The 19,275-nt window shown below is 37.3% G+C and overlaps 1 protein-coding gene across 3 annotated transcripts; it reads left to right on the forward strand.

Moving 5' to 3' along the window:
• Window positions 1–3,890: 3,890 nt before the first annotated feature.
• LOC106079629 (uncharacterized) lies at window positions 3,891–18,470 on the forward strand. 3 transcript variants are annotated; one of them, XM_056009042.1, is made up of 7 exons: window positions 3,891–4,396; window positions 8,194–8,369; window positions 10,550–10,657; window positions 11,223–11,534; window positions 12,104–12,189; window positions 13,559–13,724; window positions 15,028–18,470. In XM_056009042.1, the coding sequence occupies exons 2-7, from the start codon at window positions 8,227–8,229 to the stop codon at window positions 15,095–15,097; spliced, it is 885 nt and encodes a 294-aa protein (XP_055865017.1). In that variant the 5' UTR covers window positions 3,891–4,396; window positions 8,194–8,226; the 3' UTR covers window positions 15,098–18,470. The 3 variants fall into 3 exon arrangements, with proteins under 3 accessions (XP_055865017.1, XP_055865084.1, XP_055864953.1); XM_056008978.1 differs by having other exon boundaries at window positions 3,892–4,396; window positions 8,168–8,369; XM_056009109.1 differs by lacking the exon at window positions 11,223–11,534 and having other exon boundaries at window positions 8,168–8,369.
• Window positions 18,471–19,275: the final 805 nt, after the last annotated feature.

Below are 19,275 nucleotides of genomic sequence, written 5' to 3' on the forward strand. Positions count from 1 at the left end.
ATTTGCTTCTAGTTGTTTTTTTTCACCTCCTCCCCACTGATTTTTTTTTTCCCATAACACCCTGCTCAGGATGTGGCCAGACTTTTGAGTTATCTCCATCCCAAGAGTGTCACAAATAATTTTACTATTTTGATCTAGTACAAGCATATCATTGGACTCTTGTTTTCTATATTCGTGAAGATCGAACACTGTTAATAATGCTGATCTCCCTTGCCTTTCCACTTGAGACATGTTTTTTCTTGACACATTAGCAATTATCAGTTTTGAGTTAATATCTTTTTGTTATTGTCTCCCTTGGTTCGTAATATATATATATATATATATATATATATATATATATATATATATATATATATATATATATATATATATATATATATATATATACTCACCAAACATTTGATACAACAAAAAGTAGTTATAAAACTACTTAAGTGCTGCTGGGAGAGACTAGTTCTCAGTAAATTATCTGAAAGTTTTTCCTTATAAGAAATGGCTAATGTTAATTTTATTTTTTTGAATTGTCTTTTTTTGGCTTGTCACTATCTCTCACCCCCCCCCCCCCCTTGATTTGCCACCTGGAGTCTCCTCCTCAACTATATTGAGCTTCATGTTTTAAGGAAATCTGTATGTTTCAAATATAAAATGAAAGGGGGACAAAGACAGTTGCCAAAGAGTAAAGGAAAGGTCTTGGAATAAAAAAAGATAGCTTCTCAACCAATCTAATATTGCACATACTATCAGATTTATTGATAATGTGTTTCATTGTACAAGATTAATTGGCAATGTATTTTAAATTAAGGGGTTTAAAATTCCTGATTTGGCCAAGTGAACATGTGTATGTATTTTTTTTTGTTTTTCTCACAAGTATGTAGGCTCAAAGCCATAGTCCATGCTAGGTAGTTTACTTTGATGATTGTATACTAATTATTTTTTGCCTACCCAGAGCCTTATATGACTTGTACACAATCATTCCTATTCCTAGTGACACCTGGCTTCCCCCCACTCCCCATGCTTCCCCACCACCTTCTCCCCATAACATTGTCTCTAGAAACAATTTTGCTGTAGCCTTTGGTTTGAGCATGTTGTGACACAATCTATAGACATGTACCTGTGTGTTAAGAGTATCTAGATATAGCCTACTAGAGTGAAAGTGCCAAGCATGAAGTTCAGATATAAACAAAAAAAATCTATAGACATATACTTATGTTTAAGAGTATCTAGATGTAGCCTACTAGAGTGTAAGTACCCAGCATGAAGTTCAGATATAAACAGAGTTGTTTTCTTTTTTTATTATTTAAGTGAACAATAAAAGCGAAAGTTTTCTTGTTACTATGGAAACCCAGGTTGCTATGCTACGAGTACTATTTATGTCCTGATGTATAACACGAACAGAGAACTCAATAAAAAAAATGTGATGACGCTGATATGAGACTACCACATCCTCGTGTTTGTTGTTCTTGATAAACTGTTTTTGTTGTTTTTTTTTGGCAGCGTTTTCTAAACGTTGTGTGATCAAATCTGACAAGAAGCTACCGGTATGGACAATTTTTTTTTAAATTTCAATTCTACTTTTAAATTGAAACTGTCCAAGCATGTCATGTAAAGTATCAAGATACTGGTTCATATAACTCCTAATAAAGAAGACAAGCTGTATGGAGAACTGCCTGATCTGGACACCTTTGTGTACTCATCTCAGATATAGGACTGAACGAACAAGACTGTGAACCCCAGTTTTTATGCCTATAATTATGATAAGCTTATACTAGATAAAATAATGAAATTATACTTGATTCCGTAAGGTTGTAATTTGGTGAAAGCGGTAATGTAAATAAGCACTGACAGAAGAGGCAAAGGCCAGTAATTGGCGCCTAAACTAGTAAGCTTCGGGCCTCGGCTGGCTACCCACCTAGTAGAAGGAAAACTGAATTCAAACCTCTGCTGCCTTGCAGATATACCCAAAATTGGGAAAGACTTTGGGAGTCTACTTTGACGAACAATAAATCAGGCGCCGGTGACCCTTAGCTTGCATCACACCAGCACAGCCTACGATGCTGATGAACCCAAACTGGATCGGCACTTGCCGTTTCTTTGGTCACATCAGCTGCATAGAGAGGGGGAACTGCTGTGTGGGCGACATGGTTCCGGTCATAGCTAATGCCCTGGCACTCGTGTCCATGTGATGATCCATAGTTGCTTTGCGACTGAATGAGGACATAGAATTTGAGAAAAGGTTTGTGCTCTAGGATGTTTGTACAATCACAAAATAAATTCAAAGAAAATACTTCACAATAAAAAGATTATTGTAAACACACAAACACAACAAACACCAATGAATGTATATTTCAACTGCTTTCTTAAACATTTATTTACACAAAGAACGAATCATCACTAAAAACTAAATGAGCTTCAGAATCACTCTTGAAGGTCTGATATGACTTAGGCCTAGTCTCCCACTTGCATGGGAAGATGTCCCATGGTTCTTAGGAACTTGGTGAAGTATCTGTTTTTTTATTTTGGTTTTCACGAAAGCTCTAGTTAATTTTATCATAAGAAAGTAATTAATATTTTAGCTTCTAAATGACAAAAAAATATTGCCTTATCCAGGTACGCAGATCTAGTCGTATTTGTACATTAGAGACTACTCAGTCATATTATTTCCTGTCTGAGAAGAAATACTTTATTAATTTGTCCTAGCACAGGGAAAAAGAAATATGCCTTTATCTTTATGTCTTGAGTATTTCAATGAATTTTTTTTTATACAATATCTACATAGGTAATAATAGATCTACTAAATATTATACCGCCCACGCCCGATGCGGTTATTTCTGTGGTATTACGTAGCCAATGAAAGAACCGGATCTGGCGAGAGCGTTAAAATATCTACTATTGGCTTTTTTTTTTAATTTGCAAGTTATTACTGTTTTATGAATTATTGTTACTTTACTATTTTTTAATCTCCTCTGTAGTGTCTAAATTGAGAGATTTTTAAAATGTAGTTTGATTTGAGTAGGCCTATTTATTTGTAAAAAGTCAACAGTTTGTGACCTTTAACCCAACCAAGTTTTCCTGCATGTAAACTTCATTTCAATGCTTATAATCGTTGACCTGTATATCATCTCTAGGCCTACTCATCCACAAGTCCTATGAGATCTGAAGGAAAATGTCAGCGTCACGAGTATTGTCAGCTCTGGAACTACAGATTTGAACTCTCTTTTATTTCACAATCAGTCACCTCATTCACCAATCGTAAACAAACAACATTTAGCCACGTGGTACTCTATCTCTTCTATATAATTTACGACCTCATTTTTAATTCATGATGGTTGTCACGTGACAGTTTTTTTTTTGTTTTATCAATAAGATCACGTGACTAAATGTTGTATGTTTGTCTACCTAGGAGCTTGATCATGTCTCTGTCCCAGCATCTTTACAGCCCTCCGACAACGCCGCCTGCGCTGGCTCGGACAAGTTCGCCGGATGGAGGACAATCGCATCCCGAAAGTCAGTCTTAACGGGCAACTCGCGTCTGGCTCAAGAAAAACTGGCCGCCCCCACCTCCGTTATGTGGGTGTAAAAAAAACGGGACCTCAAATCGGTGAACATTGATACTGACCGTTGGGAAGACATAGACCTAGACCGCACTAGATGAAGAGAGACAGTGACCAAGAAAGCTATAGACAGCGAAAAAAACAGGGCCTCAGCTCTGGAAGAAAAGCGTTCCATGCGAAAAATGGCCAGCTCCTCTACCACCAATGCGAAAACCACCTTAACCTGCGATATTTGTGGACGGGAGTGTCTCTCCAAAATAGGGCTCCACAGTCACGTGAAAAAGTGTTTGAGATATATCGATAAACAATAGTCACTCTACGACTGAAGGAGGCCAACAACCTGTCTCTGTATACTGTTTTGGTGTTATAATAAATAATAATGATGCGCCAAAAGCACATTATAATCTAATCAAAATGTTAAGACCATTAATTTGGATCAATGAACTATCATTAGCAATACACAATCAGAACATTACAAAGTGGTAAGCCTATTGCAATACAAAGCTAAATCTTGATTAACTCAACGAATTCTTTGTCAACTTTCTATCTGATAGACCTCTTCTTGTCTTCACAACATTTGGTTTTCCTTTTTTTTTTCCCTCCTAAATTCTCCATCTGACCAATCGCGAACGTGCCCTGGAGTAACTAACAGCAGACGTGAAATAGCCTCACTTGCGGGCGACAGATCGTTGGAACCGAATTTCCTTTACTCCTTTACTCACCCCTTCTTCTCCTAGGGCTCGTCTCAAATATTATAAATAGAATTATATCATCAATATTTGGGCCAAATTGAAACGAAATGGATACCTTTTGTATGGTTTTTCATCCTGAAATGGTTTATAAAGGTAAGTGCAATTAAATCGTAGACGCTATAATGTAATGCAATGAAAATGTAATGCAATAATAGGCCTATGCATAGCAAAAATATTATTTTAATCTAGCTGAATAATGATCTCACGATGACGTGATCGTAGTTTGATCATCTATCTAATAGAAATGATCATAGGCCTATTCATGAAATACGAAACATAATTCTCTTTATATGGGCCTAACACTTTTCTATTTCAAATAGATTTTACTCTAATCCAGGGGTTCTCAACCTGGGGGTCGATTGACGATTTGCCAGGGGTCGCCTAAGACCATCGAAACTATGGATTGTTATTGTCTATTCTTCTATTGCTGTATCTGTGTGTGGGATGGGGTCGCGTCAGAGTGGGGGGATTGTAAAAAAGGGGTCGATGAGCTTAAAAGGTTGAGAACCGCTGTAATAATAATGACAGAGTCTAATCCATTCAAGATCTAGCCTACTCTGTCTTTACAATCGAGACTTTTCGAATATTAAAGAAAATATAGATTAGATGTTTGGGAGTTCATTTTTTTTTAAATTCTGTATCACCGTCTAAACAAAAAAATCTAAAGTGAGTCTTTTAAAATAGATTTTTAAAAAGGATACAGCGAGGTAATTCCTTGGGCATCTAAATTGGTCGATATACCAGTGCATTAGTCTAACGAATGGCAACTGAGAATATTAATGTAATAAACCACCAAACATAGAATTGAAAATCATCACACAACCAAACACAATGAAACAAAACAATATGGAGCAGTCAACGTTCAAACAATCTAACAGTAAACCATCACACAGTCAAGCAGTAAACCATCACACAGTCAAGCAGTAAACCACCAGACAGTCAAGCAGTAAACCATCACACAGTCAAGCAGTAAATCATCACTCAGTCAAGCAGTAATAAACCATCACACAGGCAAGCAGTAAACCATCACACAGTCAAGTAGTAAACCATCACTCAGTCAAGTAGTAAACCATCACACAGTCAAGTAGTAAACCATCACACCGTCAAGCAGTAAACCATCACACCGTCAAGCAGTAAACCATCACACAGTCAAGCAGTAAACCATCACACGGTCAAGCATTAAACCGTCACACGGTCAAGCAGTAAACCATCACACAGTCAAGCAGTAAACCATCACACAGTCAAGCAGTAAATCATCACTCAGTCAAGCAGTAATAAACCATCACACAGGCAAGCAGTAAACCATCACACAGTCAAGTAGTAAACCACCACACAGTCTATCAGTAAATCATCACTCAGTCAAGTAGTAAACCATCACTCAGTCAAGTAGTAAACCATCACACAGTCAAGTAGTAAACCATCACACCGTCAAGCAGTAAACCATCACACCGTCAAGCAGTAAACCATCACACAGTCAAGCAGTAAACCATCACACGGTCAAGCATTAAACCGTCACACGGTCAAGCAGTAAACCATCACACAGTCAAGCAGTAAACCATCACACAGTCAAGCAGTAAATCATCACTCAGTCAAGCAGTAATAAACCATCACACAGGCAAGCAGTAAACCATCACACAGTCAAGTAGTAAACCATCACTCAGTCAAGTAGTAAACCATCACACAGTCAAGTAGTAAACCATCACACCGTCAAGCAGTAAACCATCACACCGTCAAGCAGTAAACCATCACACAGTCAAGCAGTAAACCATCACACGGTCAAGCATTAAACCGTCACACGGTCAAGCAGTAAACCATCACACAGTCAAGCAGTAAACCATCACACAGTCAAGCAGTAAACCATCACACGGTCAAGCATTAAACCATCACACCGTCAAGCAGTAAACCATCACACAGTCAAGTAGTAAACCGTCACACAGTCAAGCAGTAAACCATCACACAGTCAAGTAGTAAACCGTCACACAGTCAAGCAGTAAACCATCACACCATCAAGCAGTAAACCACCACACAGTCTATCAGTAAATCATCACTCAGTCAAGTAGTAAACCATCACACAGTCAAGTAGTAAACCGTCACACAGTCAAGCAGTAAACCATCACACAGTCAAGTAGTAAACCGTCACACAGTCAAGCAGTAAACCACCACACAGTCTATCAGTAAATCATCACTCAGTCAAGTAGTAAACCATCACTCAGTCAAGTAGTAAACCATCACACAGTCAAGCAGTAAACCATCACACAGTCAAGCAGTAAACCATCACACGGTCAAGCATTAAACCATCACACCGTCAAGCAGTAAACCATCACACAGTCAAGTAGTAAACCGTCACACAGTCAAGCAGTAAACCATCACACAGTCAAGTAGTAAACCGTCACACAGTCAAGCAGTAAACCATCACACCGTCAAGCAGTAAACCACCACACAGTCTATCAGTAAATCATCACTCAGTCAAGTAGTAAACCATCACTCAGTCAAGTAGTAAACCATCACTCAGTCAAGTAGTAAACCATCACACAGTCAAGCAGTAAACCATCACACCGTCAAGCAGTAAACCGTCACACAGTCAAGCAGTAAACCATCACACGGTCAAGCATTAAACCATCACACCGTCAAGCAGTAAACCATCACACGGTCAAGCAGTAAACCATCACACGTTCAAGCAGTAAACCACCACACAGTTTATCAGTAAATCATCACTCAGTCAAGCAGTAATAAACCATCACACAGTCAAGCAGTATGAAATTATAATCGACAATAATCAAGTTTTCATCATGCCCAATTCGGTAAAAAAAAAAAAATTAAAAAAACAAACCTGACGTTTGCTAAGCTGCCGGGTCTTAGTATTGTCCCCCAGTCCGCCCGCTTATAAAAATAAATGAAATGATGCCACAGAAATAAATCAGAGACAGAGGCGGTTGAAGAATTCACATTAAAATATTTTGTCCTTAAAGTAAGTATATTTATTTATTGGTTCATTTAAAACGTATACGTTATTAGAAATAAGTATAATAGGAATGTAAGATAAACACAGGGGCGTAGCTAGGAATTTTCCATCATTTGCGGGCCCGGGGGGGATTAACTTCTTTGGGGGCCCCTGCATTTTGCATAATCTTTAATATTAAATGTAAAAAACACTCATTTGGGGGGCCCAATTCATGTGGAGGCCGGGGATATTTTCAAATTCTCCCCCCGCCCTAGCTACGCCACTGGATAAACAGGTATCCGTGTGCTATGGTTTCTTTTGATGGTGAATCTCTTTGCTAAGTGGCAACATCAAAGATCATGGATGACAGGATCTGGAGAGCCTTCGCGCAGCCTTGGCGACTTGACTTATTCGGTTGTTCAACTTGAGACTGTTGCTCGCTTCAGCGCCTCCCACGGAGTTGGTGGTAACGCATACGAATAGGAATGCTTGACCTCGATTTTTCACTTGCACTTTTACATTTGGTGTGTTTTGAATATCCGTTTTTCATCAAATCAGACGATTATTCTGATCTGAGATAGGCCTTCTAAGATAAGAGATTCAGAGGCGGGGACCTGGGCGTGTGTCATATCAGGGCCACGGAATATTTTGTACGAAAGCTGAAGTTAATAAAAGATTCTCTTTATCGCGTGACCATCCCTTATGTGCGGTGCATGGGAAGGTCGCCCCACTCGCCATCCCCTAAGGCCGCCCCTGAGAGATTCAGCTGTTTCTTCGAAGAATATAACTCAGTATTTGTGTACGACAAAGAATGCAACAGAAGGAAAGAAAGAGAGGGGGGAGAAAAATCGAAGAATATAAAAAGAGTTATTGGTTAGCATGAATTTCTGTTGTTTTTTTTTTCTTCTCTAAATGTACGACAGGATTACAATGATTCCAAACATCTCAGGATCCTAGACGGAGCCACTTGGCCTGCCTAAACATGTATGAATTTGGGAGATCGATGGACAGCAATAAAATGGAAAGCAGGGATCTGCTAGACGCTGTCCCTGAAAAAAAGTACGACTGCGAACCCAGACAGGGATCTTTATTGCTTAATTCGGGACAACTAAAGCGACCAACAAGGTACATAACCCTGTAAATCGTTCTCCTAAGATTTCTCTTTACTGTTTTTAATAGCTTAACTGAAAGAAAAATGTACTGACTTATATAACAAGATAAAAGTATAACGTAATTATTTATAACAGCAAATGTTTAAATTTGCAGACGTTTAATTACATCATTATTAATGAAATGTACATAATACTATGCAGGGTTGTTGCCATCATACCTACAATAAGAAACATGGGTGATGCCCCTTGAATATGCTTCTCGTCCATATGTGAGACGAATAGCTTTATCAATTCAAATCAATATCAAACGAAATACATTCACCAACATATTCTTTTGATGTAGATCTAGGACATAGGCATGTGTTGTTAAAGGCCTACACTATTTCCTTTAATAGAATCTACCCGGACCTGTAGGGCAATGAAGGCCATACATTTTAAAAAGAAATTCAAATTTTTTATTTCCGTATTAGGGAAGTAATCCCCAATTATAGATTTCTTCCCTTCGTTCTTCTAACCCACAGAGTGACTGCCCCTACTTTACAGCCCTCTTGCAATTGCATGATCAGGGCATCGCATAAGAATTTCGTCCATTACAAGCGCTTCTCTCCCCTTGCCTCTGTCTTTGTACACTCCTAAACAAACCAATCGATACAAAAGTTAAAATCTATAGATCTAGGTCAGATACACTTTAGTTCTCTCTCAATTTCATGATTCCTGTGTAGGATATGGGTAAATTCAGAACATTTTTTTTTCTGAAAGAAAACATCAGGAATTACAAATCTAGACGAAAAGATTTAACATATCTAAATTACATTTCAACACAAATTAAGGGCCATCTTACATATCTATATATATCTATATTCATTTCTTTATCTGGAGGTGTTTTGTTTAAGTGATAAAGCGCTTATTGGCTTCCGAACCGAGGATCCCGGGTTCGAATCCTGGTGAAAACTGGGATTTTTACTTTCGGAATCTTTATGGCGCCTCTGAGTCCACATACCTATTATGGGTATCTGGCATTAGTAAAGGAAAAGATAATGGCGGTTGGTCGTTGTGCTGGCCACATGACACACTCGTTAATCGTGGGACATACAAACGGATGACTTTTATCATCTGACCCATAGATCTCATATGTTTTATATGTTTCGAATGTTCAATCACTAGATAACAATTCTTACTATACCATTATCATTCAACATTTACGTGGAGAAAATAACTAGATTTACATTTAGATATATATAGTATTGGCGGTTTGTTAATTTCTACTCATAGTGTTTACAGTAAGATAGGTTTAAGTTTTCTGTCTATTGCTATATTTAGATCAACGTCTTAAATTTGGTAATGCACGCAAGGAATAGAAAGTGCATCCCGTGATGACATTCATTGTGAAGAAAATAAAATATTACGATGACCTACTTCTTTTGGAATTGAATCGCGAGAGCGTGCTACGATGATACAAACAACGAGAGGTTCTCCACTCCAGGCCAGGGTGTCAAAGACCAACAAGTAATTTCTCTGCCTTTTCACTCTTAACTACCTTGAAGCAAAAGCTAGGTTGAGAACGCTTATAGAACAGTCTGTCCGCCCTACGTTCACTTTTGTCTAATGACAGTAAATGAAAGGTTATCTCAGACTGGGGTTCAAACTACTCGATTCACTGTAGTCGTAAGACAAAGTAAGTACTAAGTTTGCTTTTCTTTGATTCCTACTGACAGTTTATGTAGACCTATTCCGACAGGTACCTACGCTGGCAGGGCACGTATCCCGTATGGGGGGCGAACGTATCCCAAAAGCATGTTTTTTTTTTGTGAGCTAAAAGGTGGTCAACGTAACAGAGGTGCCCCACGGAAACGATTTGAAGACCAGCTTAGGCGCCAACTTGCCTTAGCTAACATAGAAGAGAGCACCTGGTGGCATGCGGCCTCAGAACGAGACAGCTGGAGACCACGCACAAAGGTCGCGGATACACATTTGAGACCAAAAGAAAATCCTCAGCCGAAGACAGACGCAGACGGCGAAAAGAAAATCTTAATCGATTACCGGCGGACAATGGTTATGCTTGCGCTGGATGTGTCAAAATATGTAGGTCACAGCTGGGGCTGCGAAGCCACGGGAAACACTGCATTCCTAATTAATCTAATTTATGTAATAGACCTATACCTGAGTTACATTTGGTTTGATTTCTACTGACAGTTTATGCAGACCTAGTCCTGATTTTGGGATCTCGAGGTACAGCCTAGCGAGTGACATCCCTGAAACTAACTGTATTAAACAACATAATCTCAGCAGTTTCATTCAAAGGTAACTGTAGCATCACATCAATTACATCTACGACTGACCATCTCATAATTTCATCAGTATCTTCAGCCTACACAACCATACCATGCACCTTTCAGGGCCGGCCTTAGGCCGATTTATATTAGGCCCCTCTATTTTCATTTAGCATATCGTTATCAGACATGGTTCTTGTCTCAGGCTTTCAAAGATGTAGGACTTCAAGGGTTAACATATTTAGTGTATCGCACGATTGTCTAACTTTAACTAACCCACTGGCGCATATTGCCTTTGAGTTGCTTCCTATGCATATTGTATAATAAATGTTGATATAGGCCCAATGATCTATTTAATAGCATTAGTTGTTATTGTAAAAAAAATAGCAGAAGGGCGAGCCTCAATCAAATTGGGCCCAGCGATTCGTAAGGCCGGCCCTGGTTACATCAGAAACTCGTGCACACAATCCATAACAAGAATCTTGAGCTTATGTTGATTGTAACACGATTTGAAGTCTTCCCACTTTAAACAAAATAAATAATACATTGTAACAAAAAGTTCATACACTACTTGATGGTTAATTTTTTTTTTGCAGTCTAGGTCTCATTTCGGTGACATCTCTAGTTGTCGCCCTTCTCTCGTTATTCATCTTAAATACCCTCATTGGTGTCAGTCGCCCCTGCTCAGAACTTCAGGTCAACTCTTATTACCTACATGCCACGCAAGTAGCAGGGTTGTCAAACCATAGCAGCCAAACACATCCCGCGGTACAGAATGAAACCCTTTGGATGGCCAGCTTTGCTATCACTTCACTGATCATTGCAGCTTGCTTGTGTTGCCTGTTAGTCTGCTCGATGCAATGCTTTTTGGCTTCCAAAATACTAAAGACATGTGCTGGTGAAGAGAGGCAAGTTATCTTTTAAATGTGTCCAGTGGCGTAGCTAGGGATTTGGGGTTTGGGGGCGGGCTTGAACTTTTTAGGGGCCCCTGCATTTTTAACATTCGAAATCATGACATGAGATAATGGCTTAATGGCGCATCCATAGTCTTCCGAGACAGAAGGAGCCATATATTTAATATAAAAACAAATTTTGGACACTCATTTGCCCCCCCCCTCAAGTGGGGACCCAGGGGGATTTTCCAATTTGGACTCCACCTCCCCCACCCTAGATACGCCACTGAATGTGTGTGAGTGTTTTATAATCATAATGCAATGCAATTAAAAAAAAATAAAAAATAAACACATATCTTGTACCAGAGGCATAGTAACCTTTTGCTTTAGGAGCCGGGAAACTAATTCTAAGAATTTCTCCAATAAACAGAAATTCCTTTTCAAGCAAAAATTTCAGTCTTTAGAAAGCAACAAAAACTAATTAATTGACAAATATTTAATTGTATTAGTTCTATCAACGATAAGAACATGTAAATTAGTACGTTATACTTTGAAAATAAGGCTTTTTCTTTTTTTTTCTTCAGAGCTCACAAGTTTCTTCGCGAATGTTCCAGTAGTCGAATATTGGCAGTTACAGGACTATTCATAAGCATACCAATCTTTATAATAGGTACAATCTTCTTTTTTTTTTTAGAAAGTAAAAATGTACGTTAAATTAAGTTAAAGAAAAGAAATAATTATTAGAATGTCGTCCTGTCTTCTTTTTATATAATCAAAAAGCCTGGGCATGCTACCCTGCCTCATAGTGGCGCCCGGGTAGTAACGATCGTAGGAGGAAACGATTAGGCTAAAGGGTAGCAAAACAAGACTCCTGTGGGGGTGCCTAAGGGGGTGCGAGAGCATCCTCATTGCACGGAGTTGTAAAAAAGCTCCCACAACCTTTTCACAATCCAGGCGCTGTTCCTCAAGGGGCCGTTACATAAATGGCGTGTCCCGCACGGTTAGCCTGGTATAGAAAAGGAAAATGGCGGGGGTCTTAGTGTACGCGGTCTCTTGCCGCGAGTCTGATCCACCCGTCAGACATAGCAGTGTACACTGTTCTCATTCAGGCTGATGAGAGAGCTCTTGTTCACTTTTGCTGGCCTAGAGTTCCAAGAGACGAAGACTCAACTCTACTTGACAGTTTCAAGAAGAAGAAGAAAGAATCAAAAAGAGGCTCGTTTTGTGCCCTCGGTGTATCTGATGTACAGAATACTGAGGTATTCCATTGATAAGCTATGCATTTTAAAAAGCATATCATATATCTACATCACAGTTTTTATACAAATCTTTAGCACCGAAGATTGAAATTTCTAAGCTATTTTTTTTTTGTTGTTGCCTAAAGTAGATATAATTTCGATTATTAAGTTGACATAAGTGATCGTTCAATATGGCGTCGTTGACATAAAAAAAAAATTATTATTTATTCCTCGTAAAATCTTTACCATTCTTTTTTTTTCATTTTTGTTAAATATTTTTCTTTAGGTTCCATATTATTAGGCTATATCGACCCCCTACTCGTCTCCATATCACTTTCTCTTCTTTTTCTATGTTACTATATTTAATTTTCTATTATAAATAATGTTAACCATATCTAAAAATCCAACATATAGCATACAAATAAAGAGTAAATGGTATGAAAATCCCCATTATCAGATCTGCTTTGAAGATGATGTGGGTCGTAGCGTGTTTTTTTTTATTAATACAATATTTTAAATTAAAGGAAACATTTTTTTTAATGACAAATATAGCATTTTCTGTAGGCATAAATCTTAAGAACATTTATAGTCTCTTTCATTTCCATTTATATTGTTTCCGAATTTAGAGGCATAGAGAGAGAGAGAGAGATTATCGCAGCGCCCTGTCTAGATCTTTATAAGATTAATGGAAGATAGATCAGTTCCGTGAAGGCATTTTGTTTATTTTTCTTTGCTGGCGATAATATTTTACGTCAATATGCTTAGAACGCAATTCACATCGTCTAAAAATACCCATTTCAGACGTGGCTCTGTTGCTAGTGCTGCTGATCCCACATAGGCAGGCCATTGTGTCCGGTCTTATCCTAGGAGTCGGGGTTCTTTTCTGCCTTCTAATTTTAATACAGAACTGCTACCACTGGAGGCTGGAGAAGAGCAGGGCTGAGAGTGGTCTCCCCGTCTATGACAGGTAAATAACATTTAACACACAAAAAAAAAATCTTCCATAAGATCATCGAAGGGAATTCCTTAAATTACATTACCGGTACATCGATATTAAGCATTGAAGAAAGAAACTTATACAACTTTCCTATGTTGAACACTTTCATAAAAATGTATGCTAATTCATAAATAGCAAGCTTTTGGTATTTGGTATATATATATATATATATATATATATATATATATATATATATATATATATATATATATGGCTCCTTTTGTCTCGAAAGGCAATGGATGCGCCCAAGTGAGTCACTGGTTTTGGCTTAATCTTGAGACGGGGCAGAATCTGGTGTGGCTAATCAAGCCAATTCTAGAACGGCAGACTTTGCCACAATTCGTACATGTGTATGCCTCTGATTTAGGGCTAGCAGACAGGGCAGCTTTCTTTTTTTCCCTCTTGATTAAAGCCGCTTCAATTCTTTTGTTCTCAGCAAGGGTTGTCCCAGCACGCACAGTCTGTCTCCATGCACTCCGGTCTTTGACTATGTTTTCCCACATACTTTCACTGATGCCTGAGGCTCTCATGTCTCGCTTGCAGACATCTCTATGTTAGTCTTGGGCGGCCCTTGGGTCTGACTCCTATATATATATATATATATATACAGGGATATCCGGTGTATAGCATACAGAAGTATTGATTAACTATAGATCTTTTAAACCATGTAGGTCTATGACAATTTTTGTGCACAATTTTAGCTGGGCAGGGCAAGTATCACTTTCGGGGACGGACGTATGGTCTTTTTGGTCAGCTAAAAGGTTGACGTATCAGAGTTGCCTCCGCGGAAACGCTTTAAAAACCAACTTAGGCGCCAACTTGCCTTAGCTGACACCGAAGAGACCAAAAGAAAATGCTCTGCCGAGGACCCTGTCAAAAAAAAACAACAACCCGCAAGCTAACACTCTACGGCCTTATCATGATATTCTCAGGGCTTACAAAGACTTTACAGGGAACAGTAACATGGAAAAGTGTGTGGGGGGGGGGGGGGGGGAGGAGAGGAAGACATAAGAAGACAACATCAAGAAACGGACGGGCCTGTCAATGAAAGAGACTTAACTCCTGTCAGACTCTTGACTTGTTCATAGTGCTGTGTCTTGCCCCTTCGCCGATGCTCAATCCTCTGCAAGATTCCCCTACGTTAATTATTAACTATATTTAAGTTTTGCTCGGTATTAACATTATACACACTTTTCTTTTTCTAAAACTATTTGCACCAGCCAATCCTTCGACATACTTGATATCAATGTCATCTACTTATTGTCTATTACAGCTACTTTAGTTTTCCGAAAGGGCTGCACAACAGTCCAAGAAAACAACCCGAGCTATGTACCTTGGTGTAGAGTACCAGTGTGCTTAACGTTATAGCCATGTTGGTCAACGGACAGAGTGCTATCGCCGTAGACAAAACAAGAGATGCAGAGAGTCACGAGAATCTAATGTTACACCCAAGGGACTTGCCCACGAGCACTGAATGCGCTGTGGTGATCACAAGGGACATCACTCTCAGCGTTAGAAAGTGTTGAGGAGTAACATTGATTCCTTCCAAGTCCCACGCTCCAACAGGACTCAAACCTGCGACGTCCAGCTGGTCAGAGAACCGTTATCCACAAAGAGGACATTGCTATACATGTCAAATAAATAGCATAGTGTAATGTTCCTTTGTACTTATTAGCTAGCCCGTGGACTATGTAGATAGATATTGAACATGAAAGATAATTAGGATTAGACTGATTAGTACATTATGACCCAGTGTAACAATTGATGTGAAAGCTAATATTCTTTGTTTATGATAGAAACATGGACAATGACTCGTTGAATGCATGACTCTTGGTGGATGTACTCATTAATAGTAAAATAAGTGTCCACAAGATAACATTATAAATACTGAAAGGAATAATAGATCTAGTTACTGTTGATATTAAAAAAACAACACTTTCTTAGGTCTGGTTATGCTGTTGAACTGAAGGAATGCTCAATAAATAAATTGCAAATCCCAGAATTTTTTTTTTTTTCAGAATAAAAAGTTTCGTACCCGTCAGATATTTTTCTCTTTTTTTTTTTTAGGGAGGCCCCAGGGTATAGCCTTGTCTGTCTTCCCTTAAATCCAGCCCTGGTGCCCCAAAACAAAGGTCCAGAATGGGCTAGTAAATGTGATTTTCTTTGTGAAGTACTGATAAAGTACTGGTAAAGTACTAAGTTGCTGACATGTCCAAATGAGTGGTCTGATGATTGGTTAGTTAGTAGACAAAAGGGTGATTATTGAAGTCAACATTTACACAGACATGAAATACAGTGTTTCTTAGTGAATACTTTGCCAACTATTACACAGAGTTGAGAAACTATGAGACATTCTACGAGATTTTGATTTAGCAGAGAATTCTCTTAATTTACACTACAGCCAAGTAGTCATCACGACATATTCTTACTGGACTCTGTGATAATGTTCTGCATATTTAATGGATGCTTTATTTATTAATAGAGTACAATTCTAGCTTATCATTTATCATCCTGCAAGTTCAATTATTGGGTTGCATTGCCATACAATGAGGCTGAGTGGTAAAGCGCTTGGCTACTGTAAATAGGAATCACAAGTTCGAATTTAAAAAAAAAACGACAATAAAAGATTTTAGGACCTCCTTGAGTCCACCCAACTCTAATGGGTACCTGACATATGTTGGAAAAGCAGTAGTTGGTCATTGAGCTAACCTTTTGCCAAACAGATATCACAAGATCTGAAACAGGTAACTTCAGTGTAGTACAATTACTATAGCATAGCTGTAGATCACTTGTACAATTACTAGCAGGAACTAAGAATGCCATAGAGCCTTATAGTTACTTGTACAAAGTACTAACATAAAACCAAACATAAATTTAAAAGTATGTATTTCCCATGAAGCAAAGCAAATTAAATACAGGTGACTGTATACAAAGCCATTGGTTAAATACACATTGAGATTTCATCAATAAAAAGCAAAGTAAAAAGAGAAGAAAAAAAAAACACAAGTTTTGATGGCTCAGTGTTTCCCAAACTGTGTTCCACGAGGCCAGAATAAGTGTTCCATCAACTACTAGAATAATTCACTAGTAGGCCACCATGTGAATTAATCTCTAAACAATAAGGAAAGTGTTCTCCTCAGAATGTGCGAAGATTCCTTTAAGGAAACAGTTTGGGAAACCCTATGTTAGGGAATATCAATTATCTGGAGTCAGTAACGAGACATATTGTACAGAGAATATAGTAATAAACAGAAATAATAAAACATTTTGTAGTTACTTTTTTCTAACAGTTCAAAACTATTCACAAGGCTAATATTTCAAAACGTAAGCAAAAAAAAACAACAAAAAACACAACATTAATTATATATTTCAAACAAAAATCTGTATACATAATTGGTTACATCATATATATAGACATCCAGAAAGTAAATGCCCCAAGTGATATTTACTTCATCAAAAGATCATTAATCTTAAGAAATGATTATTGTTATGAATACTGCTAAGGTAAGAAACAAGTTTCTTTATTCTATAAACAAACAGAAGTAAACTTGAGAGGTTTTAAAAAAATAGAAATGTGTTCTTTTAATCTCTTATATTGTTTAGTTAATATTCTAAATGTCTGCGGTATAGCAGTTTTACAAACAGTACCAATGGCTACAAAAAAAAAAATTTGCTAATCTTAACTTCTAAAGAAGTTAAAAATAAAATGAATGTTTTCAAGAAACATCTAGGATGTACATAACACATTGGATGTTTTCAAGCAACATATAGAATGTACATAACACATTGGATGTTTCTTAATAATAAGAAATAAAGCCAGAAAATATTCCTCTCCACAAGTTTTGTTAAAAATTAGTTTTTACAAAATAAAAAATTAATTAAAAAAAATAAAAAGTAACTTTACTTTTTTTTTAGACCAATACATTTGCACTTGCACCTAGGAAACTTGTTATTGGTAAGTTCAAGGCTATGCTTAGTCAAGGCCATTATAGTCACATATGTACACATTTGACTGTAAATGTAAACACCCCAGTTTCATGTTTTAATATCAGGGTTCAATAAGAATGTAGGAACAAAAGCACCGGAAAAGGTCACTGCATGTGGAAACACAACCACCGGTACTTCAAAAAGACACTGCATGTGGAAACATCACTATTGGATGTTTCAAATACCAAAAACAATATTTAAACTTGTTTCTCAATTTAGCAACAATTTAAAGGACATTCAGAGTTCAGAAAAAATTAGCCCTTGCATTTATATTATATGCCTATAAGAATGGTTCATTTTAAATACTATTTATCTTTAACATACAAATAGATTTAAGCTTCAATTGTACAGTTTGAGAATAAGTTGCAAGAAAAGGAAAAGTTCATTGTAGAACTACCAAAGTTCGGAATTCTAGTTCATTTAATGGACACCAACACAAAGTTAGATTAAACCCCTTTTATTACTAAAGGTAATGAAAAACTTCATAATTAAAACTACAGGAAGTGACATAAACATTAAAAAGGGCATTTGAGGTTTTTATGGCTGGCAGTTATTCAGGCAGTGTATTCATTTTAGGGCTTATACCACAAGTTTACTGTGGAGAATAGTACACTGTTAAGTCTGAAAAGTGGTTGACTTAGGATTTTATTTGATTTGGTTGTAACTAATGTCTTCAGGTTCATGAAATAAAGAAATTAAAGTGTAGACCACAAGATGCCAAATAAACTATTTAAAAAAATCCAGCTATTTTTTCATAATTACCAGCTTGATGAAATTGCTTCAATGATATTGAATGCAGCAACTTAATACAAACGTTTGTATTCAACATTTTCGTCTACAGATACCTAATGTCATTTATTATGTTAACATTTGTACAAATGGAATATTCAATTTAATTTTGTGAACTGAACATTTTAAAGTTAACTTTTATCATTAGTATTTAATTCTGTGCTGCTATGTTGCTGCTATGTTTATATGCATGTGTAATGTTGTGAGAATGTGTTCACAATGAAGTGTGTTGTCACAATAAAGTGTGTTGTCACAATAAAGTGTGTTGTCACAATAAAGTGGGTTATTGGTATTTCTGACTTTTGAGTTTGTCTTAACTTACTATTTTTTATTACAAAATATAATGTAAAAGTCTGTTATTAGTATTTCTATATTTGTGTTAGTCTTATCTTATTTTTATTTTGGAGTCAGTAAACGTCTGGCCTTCTTGTAATTATATTTTTGTTTTTAGATTTTTAAATGTACATTGATATAGTGTTTCAAATTCAACAAACCGAGGATCAACAGTGTAATGACATTCCCAAAGCTTAGAGTGAGCATTTAACTCAGATCTAATAGCTGAGAGACAGAGACCTGTTGCCTACGGAACTGATGCTTTGCACAAGGTCAATGTGTTGACTTGGCCTATGTCAAAAGGACTAATAAAGAGATAGGTGAACACAATGAATGAATGATGTATGGCTTTTGTTTAAATACACAGTTGTTGTTTAAAATGAGACAGACCTAACAAATCTACTTGTATTCA

Source organism: Biomphalaria glabrata, chromosome 1 (genome assembly GCF_947242115.1).
Source record: "Biomphalaria glabrata chromosome 1, xgBioGlab47.1, whole genome shotgun sequence".
NCBI lineage: Eukaryota > Metazoa > Mollusca > Gastropoda > Planorbidae > Biomphalaria > Biomphalaria glabrata.